Source organism: Phalacrocorax carbo, chromosome 19 (genome assembly GCF_963921805.1).
Source record: "Phalacrocorax carbo chromosome 19, bPhaCar2.1, whole genome shotgun sequence".
NCBI classification, from domain to species: domain Eukaryota; kingdom Metazoa; phylum Chordata; class Aves; order Suliformes; family Phalacrocoracidae; genus Phalacrocorax; species Phalacrocorax carbo.
In genome coordinates, this window is record NC_087531.1 from 6,867,656 (window position 1) to 6,888,368 (window position 20,713).

Sequence of the window (20,713 nt, forward strand, 5' to 3'; positions counted from 1 at the left end):
AAATGGCACAAAACCCTGAAGGCCTGGCTATGTCTAGCTCTCCTAAAGCAGCCTCCATGTACACATTAATCCAGATGGTTAATTCTGGTAGTTCATGTGGGAATGCTCTGTGTGCTTCATATTTTTGTTACTTAATAACTGCAGTTGAGTGATCCTGTGATCCCCTGTATTCAGTGAGGTCTGGTTTTATAGCCTATACTTGAATGTACTCAGATACGAGTATTAATATTGGTAAGAGTGAAGCTTAGAAATACCTGAAAGACGATGCAGGACTATGTAGGATACTGACTTCAAATAAGTCCACGGAAACTTGTCCAACGAAATGTGTTTTACGCCCTAGCTTGTGTTATGTCTTTATGGACTGAAAGTTATGGTGCTGCTAGCAGCTTGGAAGGAAAGTAATCTCATTTCTCTAATAGAGATTAAGCACTCGACAGGAGTGCCTGTTCCCACTGAAGTTGATGACAGTTGGATTTTGAGGTAGCAGGGTTAGTATTTAATACCCGTTTTTTAGGACTTCAAACATGTTTGTGATCATATCATGAGTCTTTAAAAGCTATTTGCCATTTCTAACTTACCTTGGTGGTATTTTATCTCTAACTGCTTTTTTGTTGCAGTCATCCATCTTGTTATGATTCCTCATGCCCATTATTAAACCCCAGGCTTGGCTGTATTTTAGCAGGTGTTGGAGGACACTTAATAGTTGATGTAAATATTCCCAAGAAGTAGAAGTTCTGCTTCATATGTGTGGAGTGAATAAAATGGGTCTGAGAAAATTATTTCTCAACATCCTGTGTGATCTTAAATTTTTGAGCCTGTTTTTCCTTTTTTAGGATCTGAGTAGCCCTAACCAGTATGATACTGGAGTTGCACTGACTGGCTTGTCCTGTTTTGTTACTCCAGATCTTGCCAGGGACTTGGCAAATGACATCGTGACACTGGTGAGTTAAGATTGAAATAACTCTCTCCTGTAATTAAGAAAATGTTAAATTGTTCAAATCTGGTAAATATCTGTTAGTTTTCACATGTAAGAGTTCTGAATGTGACACTGTTCTTATGGGGGTTTGGGACCCTTTACAGATCTTAGTTCAGGAGGATTACCTTGAACTTTTCTGTTAGTTTTGGTGATAAATGACAGTATTTTGCTCCCCGCTCAAAGCTGAATTCTTGAAAAGTAGTTGAGTCTCCCAGAAATAAATTTTGAGGCAGTGGTATGGACATAAGGACCTTGAAAAGAACTCTGGAAACAAATTTGCTAAGAGTCTGATTGCTGTTGTTTCATTAACAGATGTCTCATACAAAGCCTTATATCAGGAAGAAGGCAGTGTTAATCATGTACAAAGTTTTTTTGAAATACCCAGAGTCCCTCCGTCCTGCATTTCCTCGCCTTAAAGAGAAACTTGAAGATCCAGATCCTGGTGAGTGGATTTTAGTAAATTAGTTCTGCTTCAAAACATCTAGGTATATAAACTTGTAGAGTTTGTAGAGAGAAGAATACATGAAAAATGCTGTGATCATCTTTTGGGTACTGATTCACCTGTTTAATAGGTAGATGAGCATATGAGGGTTTTGACAGATGTTGCCATATTAAAAATGCATTCTTTAAAATGTCCAATTCTTACTTCAAACCTAAAGCTATTGAAACTGTATGAGTGTGGATTACATCTTAGCAGGACAAAGCTACTTAATGATTCCTGGTTTGTTGCTTACTTGGCTGTTGAAAATATTTCAGTTGATTTCAGGATTTGGGGGTGTTTTGTTGTTTCCTGTGATCTTTTACAAAGCTGCAGCTATTGGCTTGCAATGGATGTACTTATACTAAGTGATGTGAAATTATTTTTCTCCCCTATATTTTAAATTTAAATTTTGAGTCCAGACTGCTTTGGGCCCTTCAGTACTGTGGCAGTGCAATGCAGCTGCAGCACAGGAGACTTGCAGTTGCTCTGTATCATATTCACGCTTCCACTCAGTCTTCCAGGATGGTGCTGATCTTCCCTCGCTGCACTGAAATGCCCTGCGCTTGTGTCATGGTTTTAGCTGGGATAGAGTTAATTTTCTTCACTCTAGCTGGCACAGTGCTGTGCTTTGGACTTAGTATGAAAACAATGTTGAGATAACATGCAGGTGTCTTGGCTGTTGCTGGGTAGCGCTTGTACTAGTCAAGGACTTACTAGCTTCCCATGCTCTGCTGGGTGCACAAGAAGCCGGGAGGGGAGGGGGCACAGCTAAGAGAGTGGATTCAAACTGGCCAAAGGGATATTCCCTATCACATAACGTCATGCCCAGTATGTTAACTGGGAGGGGCTGGCCGGGGGAGGGAGGCAGCAATCGTGGCTCGGGGACAGGCAGCGTCGGTCGGCGGGTGGTGAGCGGTTGTATCGTCTGTTTGTTTTTCTTTTCCATTTTATTATCATTATTTTCATTATTATCATAATCATTATTATAATTATTTTATTGTAATCATTAAACTGTGCTTATCTCCACCCACAAGTTCTTTTGCTCTTCCAATTCTCTCCCCCATTCCACAGGGGTGAGGGGAGTGAGCGAGCGGCTGCGTGGTGTTCAGTTGCCGACTGAGGCTGAACCATGACAGTTTGTTTCAAGAATTCTGTGTGGTGCAGTTCTGTGATCTCTGGTTGATTTGTGTGTGTGTTTAAAGGGAGACATTTAATTGCATGTACTGGACTAGTTTGGTGTGGACATGTAAGGTGCATCTTCTAGGGACAATGTTTTTAAAGAAAGCAAAACACCCACCCCCCTCACCTGCAGACAAGGGAAGAAAATAACTGATTGCTTTATGGAGAAAAGGACTGTCCTCTGCTAGAAAACCCAGATTAAAAGATACCACGTTGTTCCCAATCAGTTTAAAGGCTGAGCAATTAGAAGGGAATGAACTTGTCCAGTCAGATTGTTTCAGTATTCGTTATTTTTGTGTTGCATTTAAACATGTCTAACGTATTTTAAAGACGCAAAAGTTCTTGGAAACTTTCTGGTGGGTAGGACTATTGATTACTATGTTGTCTGTGTCCCATGAACAAGCTGTCCAGAGTAAAGGGGGAAAGAGGCTGGCAGTATCCTGTTCTTCCTAATACAGCACCCAAAGCGGATACCCAGCCACAATTAAATAAAATTCTTTCTCAGTTTGTTTTTGCATTTTTGTGTTTAGCTCAGTACTTCATGGTTGGTAATGAGGCTGAACCATTCCTCTGGACACAAGTCTGAATCTTTAGCTGCTTTTGTTCTGGGAGTTCTGCACTAGAAACTTCAATTACAATTAAGGTGTTGATGAGATTTCTGCTTTCCTCACTTTTCCCAGGTGTGCAGTCTGCTGCAGTAAATGTTATTTGTGAGCTGGCTCGACGCAATCCCAAAAACTACCTTTCCCTTGCTCCGCTCTTTTTCAAGTTGATGACATCATCAACCAATAATTGGGTTCTCATTAAAATTATAAAACTGGCAAGTATTCTGGATTTATGTTTACAGGGTTGGGGTTCTCATCAAATTACATTGAGTGTAGAAATAATTTCTTGCTTGGAGGTAAAGTTACCATTAAACCCAAATAAACAGAAACCAGGAATATCTTCTATTGTTTGTGAACACAACCAAAGAGAGAAAAATATTTTAAATATAATGAGCTGCAATTTAAATAATGCTTTTATGCTGTTTAAAAGCAGCTATTAAATCACTTTCTTGTCTGTACTTCTTCAATAGTTTGGTGCTCTTACTCCATTAGAACCTAGGCTGGGAAAGAAACTGATTGAGCCTCTGACCAACCTCATCCATAGGTATGTATGACAAGTGTTACTTTGTTCATTCAGGATTGGTGAAGTGCCTGTGAGGTAGGTCAGTAGCTAGGTCTGCAGATGCATTTCTGAGAGACTTGAGGTTCTCCATCTGCCTGCCTTATTGTGAATTTTTGACCTTGGGCAGAGGATTTGATTTGATCCTTGGACAAGATTGCTTCAGTGCTCTGTAACTGGTACTGAGGTTTTGAGTAACTGCTTCCTTCCTCATTCCTTGTGATACTGCTTCTCAGAGATTATTTTTCTTTAAAATATTCAGTAGCCCTTCTTCCCCACAACAGTTTTTAAGTGAGAATCATTTCATCTAGTTTGAAGGTATATGGAACAGAATACTGGCAATTTCTCCTGTAATTAAAGGTGTTAACTAGCTCCCAGATATTGCTGACAACCCTTTAACATGTGCCGGTTTTATCCCTTATTTAAAATACTTGATTTCTGTTTCAGCACCTCAGCCATGTCTCTCTTATATGAATGTGTGAACACAGTAATAGCAGGTGAGAACTGATATTTGTAACCTAGAAAAAAAACATTACCTTTGTCATCAATTAACACCATCTGTAAACCTTTTTTAACTTAATGTATTTTATAACTGAAATAAGTTCCCTGGCAAACTTTTGATTCATGTTACTGTGTAACTGAAATCCTTTGTCAGTCCATGAGGCTAAGTTACTACAGCTATGTCGTATTTGCTAAAGGCTGAAACGAAGTACAGACAATGAGTGATTATATGCATTTATATCCTAAATGTTGCTAGAACTACCAGCAGCAATAGAATTAGAATGATGCCTCAGGGAAACTTCGACACAGTTTTCTTATGCGATGAAGGAAGAGACTAATTTTAGTTCTACTATTTCACAGCTTAAAAACTTGGTGTAATTCCTTAAAGGAGCTAATTGGAATCATTGATTTACAGTTTCAACCTCTGGGGGAGGGATATAAACCCCATAATGGGGATGGAGAGAGAAGCAAAGGCAAAAAGGGATAACACAGTATTCCAGCTCAGACTTGACGCTTTCCCTATCACAGTGTGGAAGTAGAGGATTATTGACATCTGCAGTTTGGCCACAAGCCTGTCTCTTGTGGGTAGTTTGGATAATGATGCAGGAACTTGCTGTACTGGGTCGGTTCAAAGAAGAAAGGGTGATGTGTCACTCCGTGTGTGTTTATTCCTTCAGGGAAATGTGAGATGACGCTATGATGGGGGGAGAAATACCACAGGTTAAGATGAGTGTGCTTTGCTGAGATACAATAGGATAATTCTGTGGTCAAAGGGAAATTCACACACCCAGGACACCTCAGGGACTGTAAAGTAAAACTCAAATACAGAAAATAAGACGTGAAGCTGTGTGCCTGCATTAGAGCAGCACCTTGCACCTGCCAGCTCTTTGCGTGACCTGAAATGATAGCATCCAACATGCCTCCTTTGAAATGTAGCTCTGCAGGATTATGGAGAGCAAAATGCCACTGTACTTACTAGTCGCGAAGGGCAGCATGTGTGGCTTGCTCAGTAAGAGTTGGTGCTGGCATGGACATGCTATGTGACAGCAGCAGTTAACAAGATAATGCCACCTCTTGCGCTGTGGGGTTGCGTGCTGCCACAGCTTTACAAATGCCCAAAATAATCAACAACGGGACCTGATTTGTGCCTTGAGTCTCTGCTGGCTTGATTAAAGCTCCAATCTAATTACATTAAACTCAAGGATCCATTGCTGCATCTTATTACATTAGGGAAGTGCACACTTAAAGATTCAGCTGTACAGTAGCTGATGACATTTACTGTCTTGACTGCTACGCAATATCAGTAAAGTAAATCTTAATGAGAGCAGAGCATAATGAAAAGCAGCTTTGACCTGGCTGTTCTAGCGGTTCCTACCTCTACACTTTTTTTCCCGTCTCTGCTATTATTACTCTTAAGGTATATGAAACTACAGTTTGTCTCGCAAACTTCTCTCCACCCCCCAAAAGTCCAGGCGAACAAACAACAAAATAAACTGGCATCTTTCCTTGTGAGCTGAACTCACCATTGACCTTTAGGTGTTGTGTTGTTGCATTCATTCAGAACACAGAAATACTAAGATTTCTGCTTGTGCATTTCAGTTTTGATATCTTTGTCCTCTGGGATGCCTAATCACAGCGCTAGCATCCAGGTACGGCACTGGGTTTTGGTGGGGTTATTTGTTCTGCTCTACTGTGTAATACCAAGTGCCATGGAGAAAATGGATTCTGTTCCTCTGCCAACAGTTAAAGCAGTAGCTCCCTGAAGCACCCTCACCCAGACTGAAGCATTTCCTATATAAATTCTCTTATTTTCTTTGCTCTAAAATGCAGATTCTTCTCATTTAGAGTTCTCCTAACTCTTATTCAGCTGCTACTATCAATACAATCACACAGAGGTTCCCTTTGCTTTGAAATCTGTTAATGCAACCAAACCCTCTTACTAGAGGCCCCGGGTCTTGGTCAGAATACTTCCTTGTGTATGAGTAAACTTCATGAGTTATTTTCATTAAGACTTTTAAGGCTTGTAATAAGCATGATGTGATCTTTTTTCCAGCTTTGTGTTCAGAAGTTAAGGATATTGATAGAAGATTCTGACCAGAACTGTAAGTATGTTGCTTGTCTACATGGAAGCTTTTAGCAACCAACCACTGGGGAGAAATTGCAGCAGCCTTTGAGCAATGAGCTGTTTCTCCAAACAGCTTGTTCAGTGTTGTAGTACCTGGTACGTTGTAACCAATTGCTGGGTTTTTGTACGTGGAGATAATTTTTGATAGTGAGCACTTCTTATAATGAGTGCTTTTACAACAAATGAGATTAATTATTACTGCTGTTTGTCATCTTGTAAACCTAAACCACTTCTCTTTCCATGCTCTGGGTTTTCCCCTTTTTATAAACTTGCTGCTTGGAAAGCAGTGAGGGATATTCTATAGTGTAACCTATTTTAGTGACTGCAAAGAACATGGGAAATGATTTTTTTTTTTGTGCAAACCTTTTTCCTGCCTTATGAATTTTTCCCACTGAGAACAAGGCTGCTACTTAATACAGGAGTCCTGTTAGTGCTTTTAAAGCTGTGTTCATCCTGTGATGCCTGGTCTCAAAACCCATAGTTTCTATAAAAAATCAATGATAAAATTTGCGGTACAAGACTGAAACAAAGAGTATATATGTAATTACATGCCTGTATATGAGATTATGAAATTAAAGACTAATCTGTGATACACTGTTACTCAAAAGTTCTCTTCCTCATAGATTTCTGAGTGTATTAAAGCTGGTTTCAGTAGAAGCACTCGGTATTAAGATTTCACGCTCAACACAAAACAGTGTTTCTATATTTGGAAAGAAGTTTTATTTTGTCTTTCACAGTGAAATACCTGGGACTGTTAGCTATGTCCAAAATCCTGAAAACGCATCCTAAATCAGTTCAGTCTCACAAGGATCTCATTCTCCAATGTTTGGACGACAAAGATGAGTCTATCCGACTCAGAGCTTTAGATCTCCTGTATGGCATGGTATGTTTCTACATGTATTTCCTTTCCTCTCCAGCCCCCTGGAGGTTGATGTTTAAGAAAAACATACAACGTTCTCTTTCCCTCTCCCCAGTAGTCTCATGATAACAACTCATCTTTTTTGGCACTTAAGACAAGTACAAGATCTGGCATGAGCTGAGGGGGCTTTAAAATCTGATTCAGACTGGGAGGAGTTTCTGAGTTCAGGTGCTGTGGAAGTCACCCAGAAGGCTGCTTTTCTAATACCTAAGCCTTAGGTGCTTCTTCTGCCCTTAGTCTAGGTTTTAAGTGGACCACAGGCATATTTGGATAGGTCAGTGCAGTTCTGTATTGAAGTCCACATTGCAGCACACCATAGCTCAGATTGATGAAGTTATGCAAAGCCTGGGAAACAGTCCGGAGCACTCTGAAAGAGAGGAGAAGGCAGCTTTAAACTGTCTTATCGTCAAATTTGCCCTTCACTGTAAATATTGTTATGCCTTTTAATGTACAGAATCTCATTCTGTTTGGTCTCCAGCGTGCCACCAGTTCTGTGCACATGTTCTGCAGCTGTGCAGGGCAGTTGATGAAACATGCATAGGCTACAGGGGCAATCCTGTAGGGACAACATGCGATCTCTGAAAGGGCTGTGGTTATGACTGATATAGTAAAGTGCCTTTCACTCGGGTCTGTGCCCCACACACGCATAAAGGGATCGTGACAGACGGGTCTCATAGTTTCCTATTTTAGAGGAGAAAGTAAAAAGTAAGGACACCTTTTGTCTGGTATTCCTTGTGAGATGGGAATGACAGGGTGGTGGTTTTAATATGGTTGCAAAGAGAATAATAAGGGTTCATTCTCAGTTCAGGAGGTTAAATTCTGCTCGTTATGCCTTTAGTCAAAAGATAACCTAGGAAAAAGTTTAGCATTTTAATCAACTGGTGATATTTACTGAATATTTTGGTGACTTCATTTAGACAAATAAGTTTCCAGAGCAAGTTAATACACTATGTTTTGAAATGCTAGATTTCTGCTGGATGTTAATGGCGCTTGTATTTATTTAGTTTAGAACCAAAAATGTTTTAAACTATTACATTTTCTACCTGGCAAAAGTAGAAGATTCACTTTTCTCCTGGATTTCTGCATTGCTGCTAGTAATTCTTATTCTCAGCTCTCTCACAGCATGGTCTTGTGTACTTGTGCTGCAGTTTTTCAGCTGTGACTGAAACTGGGGCTTAGAGGTGGTTCTGGTCTCTTAACACATGGCACAGATCTGTCAAAGAGCTAGCAGCTGCTTTAACAGAATTAGAAGGACTTGACAGTGTGGGAAATGGCTTAGTTTTGGTTCAACCCTTCAATAACTCCTTTAACAGGTATCGAAGAAGAACTTGATGGAGATAGTGAAGAAACTGATGATCCACGTGGACAAAGCAGAAGGGACGATGTACCGGGATGAGCTGCTGACCAAAATCATAGATATTTGTAGTCAGTCCAATTACCAATATATCACAAACTTTGAATGGTCAGTGTTTTTACGTGTCAACTTTGAGATCATCAGCAATGGTAATGCACGATTATCTGCTGATAAAATTGCATCCCTTTCACTTTTTGTAGGTACATAAGCATCTTGGTGGAGCTGACCCGGTTGGAAGGCACACGGCATGGGCATCTTATAGCAGCTCAGATGTTAGATGTAGCTATCAGAGTTAAAGCTATTCGTAAATTTGCAGTTTCTCAAATGGCCATGCTTCTGGACAACGCTCATCTCATAGCCAGCAACACCCAGAGAAATGGGATCTGTGAGGTGCTTTATGCTGCTGCTTGGATATGTGGGGAGTTCTCTGAGTAAGTGTAAACAAAGCCAGACGTGCTTTGAGCAGCTACTTTCGGGCAAAAATTCAGGTCACTGAAAAGTGTTTTTGAGAGAAGGATAGTTCAGAATATGCACCCTAAAGCTAACAAAATGATTGCTTCTTTCCTGTTCCCTCACCCTGTAAGACTCCTCAGCTGTTTCTAGCCAAGATGGATACTTCATTTTGAGTATGTGGTCAGTTTTCTTACCTCTAGCCCTGCGTACTGATGCAGGAAGGCGCAACTGTGAGTATAACCAGTAAGATCTTAAGACACTGATGGAACTCCTTAACTGTTAAGATCTAACCCCACTTATATCATAGGGAAAATGTTCAGTCACCATGTTTGAATTGGTTTTTTATCTCCTCCCTGTTTTGCCCTTGTTGAAAGGTTTTTGCAGAGCTTAATCTTTCTGGGGTTCAGAAGTCACCTTTTTTGCTCAAAACTTATCTGGACCCACAGTAGCACAATTTTCAATATTCTTGTGCCGATAGTGGCTTTTACCTTAAGTAGATGTGTCTCGTGGTTGCACGCGCATATACACATGCTTCCCTAGCTTTCATTTTGGTAAGCTGGACAGACCATGATGCTATAGTCTCCTTCTGTCATCTGGTTTGGTGCCTGTTCTTGTAACTGCCACTCTGAACACTGGTTCCAGGTTCCAGTTTAAAATCACATAGTAGGTGTGATATTTTTAGGCAACACTGGTACAGCTCAGAGCTTTTTAATTAAAAAAAGTTCTGCAAATAAAATTGTAGATTAAGAAGCAAGAGAACATACTCTCCTGGTTCAGTTTGATCCCATTTTTACTTTGAAAGAACTTAAGCTTTCCATTCGTAATGGACCAGTAACTTTATGCGTCTTCCATTTAGCTGTGAGCAGGCAGTTTTGAATAAGAGCATGAGATTTATTAAAACAAGTGTTATGATCTGCATTCTTTTGTGTATTAAGCATTGCCTACTAGATCTGTTTCTTTTCAGTAAATGATTGGAAATACCACCTCATTGATGTGAGTGGTGAAGTACAGAACTGCAGGAAGGTAGTTGGGCTGCTAGAACCAATGGAGTTGGCACTTAAGGGTGCAATGTGTAGTTAATGGAGAGAATACTGAACTTGTAAAGGTGGAAACTGAGCTGTCCTTCCCCTTCTGTAAAAGGGTAAAGCTGTAAATTCTTCTGTGCCATGTTAATATTGTAATTTGTAAGGGGAAAATATGCAGAGGGCAAATGGTTATGTATTTGTAGTCTGCCCTGTCTTTCTGCAGCACTCAACTGAGGTTTTTGAAAAATTCTTCTCCAGGAAGGCTGATGAATTGTTGAAATTTCTCAATTGCTGTCTTTTATCTGTCCACTCTGTCTTTACAGACACCTCGAGGAAGCAAACCAAACTTTAGAAGCAATGTTGAGGCCTAAAGTTACAACTCTACCAGGCCACATCCAGGCAGTTTATGTCCAGAACATGGTGAAGCTCTATGCATCCATCCTACAGCAGAAAGAGCAATCTGGGGTAAAGGAAGCAGCTCAGGAAATTACACAGCTGATGATTGAGCGTTTGCCTCAGTTTGTACAGAGTGCAGATCTAGAAGTGCAGGAGAGGGTAAGGGAACAAACTTGCTTTGGAATTTATTGTACAAAGACTCTCATCTGTCTTGGAGCATATACGTAATTTTCTGTGGACATGCACATTTTATATAGCCATTGGTATCAATGGAATTGTTCGTTTATTCTGTGTTTTCTTGTAACTCAGTGAAAGAGAAGCTCTAGAACTAGAGGACTGGGAAGAGTAGTGACATTTCATGTCAGAGCCCAGATCTTACTCCGGTTCAATACCACCTCAAAAGACTGCTTGCAAGAATTTCACTCAAAGCAGTTTAACTTTAAAATTATGCAAGCACATAAGGACACAGCTAGAAGAGAGGGTTAATATGGATTTTTTTTTTACATTTGCTCCAAACCCGCAGTTATGCTGCTTCCCTTAGTTCCCTTAATGGAGTAGGACAGCTATCGTCTGCTGACATTCATTGCAGTTGATTTTTTTTTGTTCAGTTTGTTAATATTAATCCTGAAATTATTTCTGCATTTGTTTTTAGGCTGCTTGCATTTTGCAGCTAATAAAATTTATTCAGAAGCTACAAATAAAAGAAGTACCTGTAGCTGAGGAAGTAATAGCCCTGTTTGCTGGTGAGCTGAACCCTGTGGCTCCTAAAGCACAGAAGAAAGTACCAGTTCCAGAAGGGTACGGTTCCTTCTCTCTCCCAAAGCTTTATTTAAACTTTTAGACTCTTAAATAGTAAAGCTCAGTATGTGATGAGAAACACTGAAATACTCCAGTGTGCTGAATCAAGCTATTTGTTTACTGCAATTCTTACCAGCTTGGACCTTGATGCCTGGATCAATGAACCTCCATCAGACAGTGAGTCTGAAGATGACAAGCCCAAAACAATTTTTCATGAGGAGGAACAAAGGCATTCCAGACATAGGCAGCCAGAAATAGATGAAGAGGAACTGGCCAGGGTGAGTGAACGTTAAAATGCTTTTCCCTACGTAATTCAGTAGTAATGCTGTAAGTGCTACTAAAGCAGCTGGAGCGGTTGTGGATTCTCCATATAGCCAGGGAGCCGTTCTGCTCTCTACAGCTCAGGAAATCTGATGATTCGATGTGAACAAAATATATGTGTTTGGATATGGGTATTTTTTTAGGCATCGTGGAATACATTCCATATAAAGCTCTCTTGGAAGTCTAGCTTGCCTGTCTTGTCCAAATGGAAACAAGATATTATAATAACTTGGCCCTTGTTAGGAGTTTTGAGGTCTTGTAAAAGTCTGACCTGTGAACTGTGGTGTCTAGTGGAGTTCACTTTGACGTACAGGGTCTTGAGGATGAACATTTGTGCTGAGCTGTGCAGCTATTTGGTCTCTTACACACCACCTCCACTGGTGTATTGCTGTTCTGTGCGCTCTACATCAGCAGAAAAAGAAGCAGCGTCTCTGCTCATGGACTTTAGCAGCTTCTACAAATTACTGTAATGTGACCGCTCTCAGTAGCGATACCACCTTCCTTGCTTCTGACCTTTTTGTTTTCATAGAGAGAACTTTTTTTATTGATAAAAACCTTCTCTTCTTCCTCTCTTTGCAAAAATGAAAATAAAACCAGTTGAATTGCCAGCAAAATCTGGTGTTTGGAAGTTACTCTCTCTAGTCCAGAATTAAAAAGCAAAGTATGTTCTAAGAAATATTAGAGTAGTAATAGTACTTGTAGTTACATTCCAGAATGTCCTGTGACTCAAAACTGGTTTATCATACTCAAGGTGCTATGCTGGAGTCTTTTTGCAAGTAGTTTTGCGTTGTTCCAAAAATTCAGGGAGATTGCATTTCATGCTTTGATGCCTTTTATCTCTCTTTGCTGATAAACATTCTAACTAGAAATACTCTCTTGCTTCCAGCGTCGAGAAGCCCGGAAACAAGAACAGGCAAACAACCCATTTTATATTAAAAGCTCTCCTTCCCCACAGAAGGTGAGTGAGTCTGAATTAAAATCTCTTGCTGGCCTCTCATAATTGTGTGAAGGCTCACTGAATGTCAGATCTGCAGCTGTCCTCTGGGACATCCTGATTATTTCCACTGTAGTTCTGATCACTTGATAGTGTGCCGACTGGAGAGGGTACCTACAACTATTTTACAAGTCTTGTTTGTGTTGAGAAGCTCACAAATGACCTAATGTCACAAGAGCAGCCTGCTTTCTGTGTATCTCTGGACCTCCAGTTTAGAAATAAGAGAGTGGTAATTGTCACGGCTCCCATTACAGAGTAGTTTAGAACAATCTGGATTAACTTGTCATGGAAAGCAAGCGCAGTGTTTGTGTTTCACCAAGGACTCTAAAAGCTGTCAAGGAAACCCTTCTTCTCTATGCCCTTGTGTGACAAATTCCTGTGCAGGTAGTCTGTCCCAACTCTGGGTGATGGAAGGGTTCAGATTGTCAGACCCTTCATGAAGAGCAGTGAAGGGAGAGTGAACTTTGAACATGTCCCTCTTGAACATGCAGTGTGTCATATGGATCAAAAGGTCATTGTGGTCTCTTCTTAACACCTTTTTTCGGGGAAAGAACCTGCTTTATTCCCTGTATATCCTAAGGACTGCCCCATTTTCCTCAACTCAATTATCAAACTTTATCTTTTGAAGTGGCAAGTTATTAGCAATAAGAAAACAAACCAAAAATTCTTCAGAGTTGCAACAAGCCTTCTTCAGGGCAGTAGCAGGGTTAAAAAACTGTAGCTAAAAGTAGGGTCTTTCATAGTAGTTATCAGCTGGCTTTAAAATACACTCTGCTACCACATAGGATTTAGTGCTGAGCTATTCCATTCCTATCCTTTAAAACATTCATTAAAGGATTAAACTGCTTGATGTTTTGAAATGTGTATTTATATAGATTTGTATCTGGCAATACTTGGAATGTAACAAATCTTCATTTTTCCCAGCGATACCAAGACACTCCAGGTGTGGAACACATACCTGTGGTCCAGATTGACCTTTCTGTCCCCTTAAAAGTTCCAGGTAAGTGCAGCTGACCTTTAAAATCAATTACAGAAATTCAGTTAAGTAAAAGTAATAATTCTTTCTTAGGAATTCCTCCTTAGGCTTTTAAGGGCAAGGAGCAGACTTTCATTAGACTTAGATGTATCTCCTTAACTTACACATATTTGGGAAGAGTATTTTGCAGTCCAAGTGCAGTTTCTCTCAAGACAGTATTAGAAGTCATTCTGTGATTAGGTATATTGTGCAGTCAGGTCTGTGTAACATGTAAACTAACCACTGTTCTGTGTAGGTCACAGTCACCTTTGGAATGTCTTAGAGGGCTGATGAAGGTGATCAGGAGACATTAAGTGGATTCTAATGGTAGAGACACTATTTCAGTATCTTGTTTCAAAAATCAAAAGGTAGTTGTACATCTAGTGAGTGGTTTGTAGCACTGAAAAGCTGGTGCTGAAGTGCAGTACACTGCAAGTGATGAGTTCTAAGTGCAAATATTTAAGGCTTACATAACAAAGTTTTTTCAAAAAGTGTGGGAAGTTGTCAGTGTTAGTACAGCAGTGGCACCAATTCTACTTAAAATATCGATGTTTAGATGTTCTTTGTAATCCAGTTAATGTGGATGAGAATCAGGGAGCAGGACAGAGCTCTGTCCTGTTTCTGGAGGGATGGAGTGTGATAATAAAGCTGGTGCTATTGGGGCTGTATGTGAGATGACATGGAAGCATAGAGAGGTGTTGATCCTTCTAATTCTGAGAAGGTTTAAGCAAGGTTTACTCCTAACGTATTGTTTCAGTGATCAGTGTCCATGTGGACTGTACCTGACAGCAGTTTGGCTTCCTCTGCAGGGATGCCTATGTCTGACCAGTATGTGAAACTGGAAGAAGAGCGAAGACATAAACAAAAACTGGAGAAAGACAAGAAAAAGAAAAAACAGAAAAAGGAGAAGAGGGGTAAACATCATCGCCATAACTCTCTGCACACGGAGAGTGAGGAGGATATTGCTCCAGCTCACCACATTGATATCATAACAGAAGAGATGCCAGAGGTCAGTTGCTTTGGTTGGTGGCCTGAGTTGCGGGGTTTATCTGTGCGCTGCTTTTGAGAGATTTTGTTTCCCCAAGAACTGCCAGCCAGTCTGTATTATTGCAGTTTGAGCTCTGATTTCTTGCAAAGCTGTTTAAGAAATGACTGACTGAGATGGTCCTAGGCTGTTCTTGGCAGGGGGAGAAATTATTCTCTTTGTGCACAAAAAACCAAAAATTGACACTGAAGCTATTTAAGAAAAAAAACCACACAAAACCCAAAACCTCACAAAACAAACAATATGCATCTCTGCTATAAAAGTAACACTGTCCAAATAGTCACTTCATTTGTTATGCTCTGCTGCTTCACTTTGACATTAACTTGCTGTCTAGTCAGCAGGTTTGCAGCTGATTATAATTAATGGTGCATGGTAATGATGCAATGTGTTTGTTCCTAAAACTTCCTTTAATCAAAACCGAACAGCAGCAATTCAAATCCTGCAGTTTATGAAGAACGGTTTTCAGTTCTAAATTAATCTTGTAACTAGATGCTGTGTTAAAGTGCATTGTTTGTGTAACTTGCTGTGCCTGACTGCAAGCTGACCTGTTCTAGGGTTCACAATCTTTAAAAAGACTGGTTTGAGCAATGTAAAGCTTTATTTTTGAAATTGCCTGTGGTTTGCTTCTTCAGTGGATGGTCTCTTCATCTCTCCTGTAGAATGCTTTGCCCAGTGATGAGGATGAGAAAGATCCCAATGATCCATATAAGGCACTTGATATAGATCTGGATAAGTAAGTGACAGTTTACATGGATTTACTTAATTGCTGACCAGAATGCATGAGGCCACGTCTGGGGCTAAACAGGCAAAGGCACTATCTACAGTCCACTAGGTGAAAAGACTAAGTCACTAAGCCATATCTTGGACGTAACCTTAGATGATCATCCAGGCATGGGTTCCCACTGCAGCATAGGTGACAAAAGCTGAACTGCTGAAGTAGCAGGGGTTTGGGGAGGGGCAGGGCAATCATTCTGTGTGACTGAGTGGAATCTGAAAGCCCAGGCAGCATAGTTAGGATCAGATGTAGAGTGTTAGTCTGAGCTTTGGGGTGTACCAGTATCTATGATCTAACCTGTGTTGGCACTGAGTGACCTGCATTCATCTGTGCTCATCTCAGAACCACTGTACACATGGCAAGCCTGTATGCTCTGCGTTGTAATTGTTCGACCAGTAACAGCCAGTCCGTAGCATCCCCATTGCCCTGTGGATATTCAGTGTCGTTCCACTGTTGAAAAATGTTGTTCTAATATAGTTGAGCGAACTGCGTATCATAACTTTGACCAAAGTCTGGTCCCCATCCAGCTACTGGGAATTAGTCTCTGCTGCACTGCAGCCTGGGGTGCTAGCACTGTAAATGAGTCCCTGCACACCGTGTGATAACTAGCAGTGGGCTGTTAAGTATTGCACATGGAGACTTTTTTGTTGCTGTTTTACAAAATTGCCACGCTAAAACAAATTGCTCATTTATGGTCCATGGATGCCTTGTAAAGTTCTGAAGACTGCGCAGGCACATGTGTGCATGTGTAGTATCTCTCTGATGTTTAACTTCAAAGTCTGTGCTGTTTTCTGCAGTTGTCAAATCTGTAGGGGTTTGGCCCCTCAGTACCTTGCAAGAAAGTGATGTAGTGTTTTTAAAATGTGAAAGAACAGTTTCTGAAAAAGTTCCTTTTTTTTTTTTCATGAGCTGGTCACATTCCTCTGAGTCTGCAGGGGGTAAATGTGTAAAAGCAAATTAGTTTCTGACTGTAGACCTTGTATTTGCATTAAAAGCTTCAACGGCGTAGAAAACACTGAGCAGAGCAGTTTCTGAATCCTGTGCTCCAGGAGGCATCTTTGGACTTCTATATTGTTTCCATCCCTTCACTGCCCGTTTCATATGAGTCACTGTGCTCTCCTGTCATGTTTTCTCATGTCTCTGTCCTCTCTCTTTCTTTCTGTGCTTGCACTGCTATGTCTGTGTCACGCTCACATGCAGTCTGGTTTCAGGGAAGCCTTCCAGGTAAGAACATACTGCGAAGTGGCTGACCTTCTGTATCAGGTTGGTTGGTTTCAGTGGACAGCGTACATACTTGAAGGGGGGCGAAACTATTGAAATCATTGACCCTCAAATTTGTGAGAGTCTATTTCATCATTGAATTTCAGCACCAATCCCTGTTCGTGTACAGGTATATGTGAAATAACTTTAAGACAGGATCTGTTGAGTGTTCAAACAAATGGGGGCCATCTTGCCCTTACAATATCTGTTTCAAAAGAAAAAATTAATTGAGTCTGGTTCTTCATGCAATATAAGCAAAAAAAATTAAGGTGAGACCATTAGAAATCTTCCTGAACTGGTGTTTGCTGCTCAAATGTGAAAATTAATGCTAAGTAAAAGCTGTAGAAATAGAAAAAGAGGCTATCGGTGAACTTGTCACTGACTTCTGGGCAGTGTTGGACAAGGATGGAGAAATCTGTGGTGTGTTTTTCCCAAGTAATGGATTTGGGCTACAGTGTAAGTCTGAACGATGACTCGTGCTTTTTGGAAACAGATATCTGAAATTAAACACCACTTTTTAAATGTAACGGTAGAGTACAGGTTCATAGCATAAACTTCCAAAATAAAACTACTGCTTAAAATAACTTCCAGTTGAAGTGATCTGTTCCTCAATACAACAAAATGCACGCCCTTCAAGGGCAGTTCAAGCTATGCTATCATTCCATTGCTTGAATTTCCATGCTGTTGCAAATGCTTCCTGCTGTTTTGCATCTGTGCTCTTCCTTTGAGAGTGGTTCCACAGCAATTCAGCATAATGCTATGTGTATGTATTCTTCTGTAAATGTTACTCAGCCTGCAAGCCTGTAGTTATCACTTCTAAGAGTGATCAGGTGTCAGCAAGAGTGTGGCCCTCAGTCACCTTCAAAGCTTCTAATCCACAAGGGCAGTGTCTGCAGTTACATAAATAACCTCCAGGTACAGCAGTGTGTGCCAATTTAAGATTTTTGGGTCCCAACTCTAAAAACAAAGCATACCTTGTTTTGGCTGTCCAGCAGATAATCTGAGCTGAGGGAGACTGTTTGCAGAAGGGTAACAGTATCTTTGTTTTTAAGACCGTTAGCAGACAGTGAGAAGCTGCCGGTGCAGAGACATAGAAATGTTGAGACCCTGAAGTCACCAGACTCAGAAGCTCCCCTAGTAGAGAAGAAGAGCAAGAAACCCAAAAAGAAGGAAAAGAAACACAAAGAAAAAGAGAGAGAGAAAGGAAAGAAGAAAGAGAAAAAGGCAGTCGAGGAGGAAGAGGGAAAAAAGGTAATTCTCCAAGACTTGTGTTATTTTATAAACTGGTGTGATGGGCCATATTTATTGCTGTGTTTTGTTCGTTGCTTAGGAACAGTCACATTTGACAATTCAAACAGCTGAATGTTTTCAGCCTTTATTTCCTTAAATTTTTACAACCCTAAGAGCAGGTATTTAAAGATTTCTGTTAATTAAAATAGCATTTACTTGGCCTTGTAAGGTAACAGAATTCAGCTTACTGCAACCTATACAGCAGGTCTTCCAGATCTAATTTGGAAGCTGAGTTTACTGATGTTTTTTCTGTTCTTAAAATGGGGAACTGTCTAACAAAATATCTGGAACTCATTTTTGTTCTACATCCTGTCCCCTATACACTTCAGAATCTTTCAGTTGCAAAAGCTGACATTGACTCTTCAGAGTATCCTCCTTGTTAACCACTCTGGAGATGCAGGCTTCCTCTAAGGTGCAGCCAGTGTGCTTTGAAAGCTCGTAGATATTGTGATACGTCGGGTAACTTGCAGTTACTGTCAGCTATGCCCGGGTTTGGAGGTGTGCTCAAGGGCTGAAGTTAGGCTTCATGAACTATTTGCTCCTGAATGTATTGCAGCATCTCTATGTGAGTGGTCTGGAGAAATGTTTCCATGGACACTTAAGGTTTTAATTTAATTGATGGGGTGGTTTTTAAGAATGGTTTCAAACCAAATCATAATGGTTTTGTTTTCTCTTGAAATTCAGGGGGAAGACTTAGATTTCTGGCTCTCCACTGCTCCACTGCCCTCTTCCACTGCCCAGCCACAGGTAGACATCTTACCATGTCCCAGGAAACTTTTGTCACAGCTAAGATGCAATCATAAGAAAGAGTGCTTTGTCATGCTGCGGGAGAGAAGAGAAAGATAGGCTTCATGTCCTCAACTTATTGCTATGAAGCAATATTTTATCTCCTCAGTTTACAGACGCTGTAATGGGAGGTTTCAAGCTCATTCTGCTGTGCAGATCAATGGATAGAAATACAGATGCAGCTACAGGCTTGGTGGGTTTTAATATTGGTGGGGCTTAATATTGTATTGTTAGTGTATGGCTTTATTTCCTAGTGTGAGCGAGACACCAGCAATATGAGAGAGACAGTCTGAAAGAAAGTCTCAAGAATTCTGATGGGAGACTTTAGAGGAAGAGGCAGGGAATGTAAGGGGATGGATTCCTTGGAGCAAATCTTCTGTATCTTGTGATCATATTTGCTGGGTTTCAGAGGCAGAAAACAAAAGGCTTGATACCATGTTAGTGTAATGTGATTTTTGGAAATACCAGTTGATGGGAGGGCAGGGGGTGTCACTGTTAAGATTTTTGTTTGTTTGTGTGGGATTCAGTAGTTTCAACTGCATTCCCTTAGTGTCATAATCCTTCTGCTACTCAGAGTGAGCCAGAAGCGAGTGCTTCTGTTGTGGCTGAACCCCAAGAGGTAAAAAAGGAAGAAAGGGAAGAGCGAGGTGAGGAGGAGGAGGAGGAGGATGAAGGAAAGGTAAGTGGTTTAAGTTGCTGGCGCCTTTAGCCATATTCTCCTAGTGTCTCGTATTCATCAAAAAGCACACAGGAATTACCAACAGCATCCTGTTCAGTGTAGTGGCTACCTGCAAATAGGCAGCAGTGGAATGTTTTGTGCTTGAGGAGCTCTAAACACCTCACAGTAAGAGGTTTGGTTGCTCCTTGAGCCAAGGGTCAGGCAGCAGTTTTAAAGTGGAGCTTCCAAATGGTTGAAGAGATTTGGCCTTCTGCTGATCCCAGGCTACTTTGGGTTAAGGCATTGTCATCTGAGTGGGGAGCAAGGGTTTACTGGGACTCGGCACAGAATGACAGCTGGGGTTTAAGGAACAGGAGCTCTGTTTTGGGTTTCTGCAGTAGTAGGAAAGTTTGTTCAGTCATCCAGAAGGCTGCATAGCATGAGAGCTTAGAGTTGGAAGATTGGTAGAGGGCTCGTGATGCAATGGCTGGAAATACAGGGTTTCTTTAAGGGTTTATTGTAGTTTTGTGTTCTTTTTGGTAGAAGTCCTCCAAGCATAAGAAGAAAAAGCACAAGAAAGAGAAAGAAGAGAAATCAAAGGATAAAAAGAAATCCAAAAAGAAGAGTTATCACAGCAAGGAGGAGACAACAGAGTCAGTGCAGAATGGAACACTAGACGATGAACCACTACCAGTGAGTAGCTGTCCCTGGCAGTGCTTGCCTTGGGGAAAATGCAGGAGCTAAACTGTTTTGGGAGGAAGGAGAATGACAGCTCTTTGCAGAGAAATTAGTTATACTGCAACTGTGATTTCTTTCTTGGTTTTCAGCCTATGTCCAGTTACCGCCTTCTTGCTGAAAATCCATATGTTAAAATGGTGAGTTTTTGGCATTCAAATCCGCATGCCTTTGTGCTCTCTAAGAAAAGAGGGCATACCCTGGGGATAGTATAGCAACTTTATGTAGACAACATTTAACTGAAGAACTGTTTAAAACCCAGGAGGCAGAAACATAGCAAAGCTCCATTTCCACTCCTTTGGATGTCCCACTTCACAAGTTTTTAAGCTGATGTTTTTCCCACTATTTAGCAGTATCCCAGGTTGGAAGGGACCTCAGGGATCATCTAGTCCAACCTTTCTGGGAAGAGCACAGTCTAGACAAGATGGCCCAGCACCCTGTCCAGACGACTCTTGAAGGTGTC

The 20,713-nt window shown here is 40.8% G+C and overlaps 1 protein-coding gene across 2 annotated transcripts in view; it reads left to right on the top strand.

The window, feature by feature from the left end:
• AP3D1 (adaptor related protein complex 3 subunit delta 1) overlaps nucleotides 1-20,713 on the top strand; it is a 51,349-nt gene that overhangs the window by 22,918 nt on the left and 7,718 nt on the right. The window contains exons 5-26 of one of the 2 annotated variants that reach the window (XM_064469759.1): nucleotides 834-941; nucleotides 1,289-1,418; nucleotides 3,317-3,456; nucleotides 3,712-3,785; nucleotides 4,248-4,297; nucleotides 5,901-5,950; nucleotides 6,355-6,403; nucleotides 7,164-7,309; nucleotides 8,659-8,807; nucleotides 8,900-9,130; nucleotides 10,501-10,732; nucleotides 11,226-11,371; nucleotides 11,508-11,649; nucleotides 12,579-12,650; nucleotides 13,611-13,686; nucleotides 14,511-14,710; nucleotides 15,406-15,479; nucleotides 17,834-18,032; nucleotides 18,756-18,818; nucleotides 19,408-19,536; nucleotides 20,059-20,208; nucleotides 20,343-20,390. In XM_064469759.1, the coding sequence (XP_064325829.1) occupies nucleotides 834-941; nucleotides 1,289-1,418; nucleotides 3,317-3,456; nucleotides 3,712-3,785; nucleotides 4,248-4,297; nucleotides 5,901-5,950; nucleotides 6,355-6,403; nucleotides 7,164-7,309; nucleotides 8,659-8,807; nucleotides 8,900-9,130; nucleotides 10,501-10,732; nucleotides 11,226-11,371; nucleotides 11,508-11,649; nucleotides 12,579-12,650; nucleotides 13,611-13,686; nucleotides 14,511-14,710; nucleotides 15,406-15,479; nucleotides 17,834-18,032; nucleotides 18,756-18,818; nucleotides 19,408-19,536; nucleotides 20,059-20,208; nucleotides 20,343-20,390 (2,658 nt within the window). The remainder of the gene's footprint in view (nucleotides 1-833; nucleotides 942-1,288; nucleotides 1,419-3,316; nucleotides 3,457-3,711; nucleotides 3,786-4,247; nucleotides 4,298-5,900; nucleotides 5,951-6,354; nucleotides 6,404-7,163; nucleotides 7,310-8,658; nucleotides 8,808-8,899; nucleotides 9,131-10,500; nucleotides 10,733-11,225; nucleotides 11,372-11,507; nucleotides 11,650-12,578; nucleotides 12,651-13,610; nucleotides 13,687-14,510; nucleotides 14,711-15,405; nucleotides 15,480-17,833; nucleotides 18,033-18,755; nucleotides 18,819-19,407; nucleotides 19,537-20,058; nucleotides 20,209-20,342; nucleotides 20,391-20,713) is intronic. The other variant, XM_064469760.1, reaches the window with a different exon arrangement.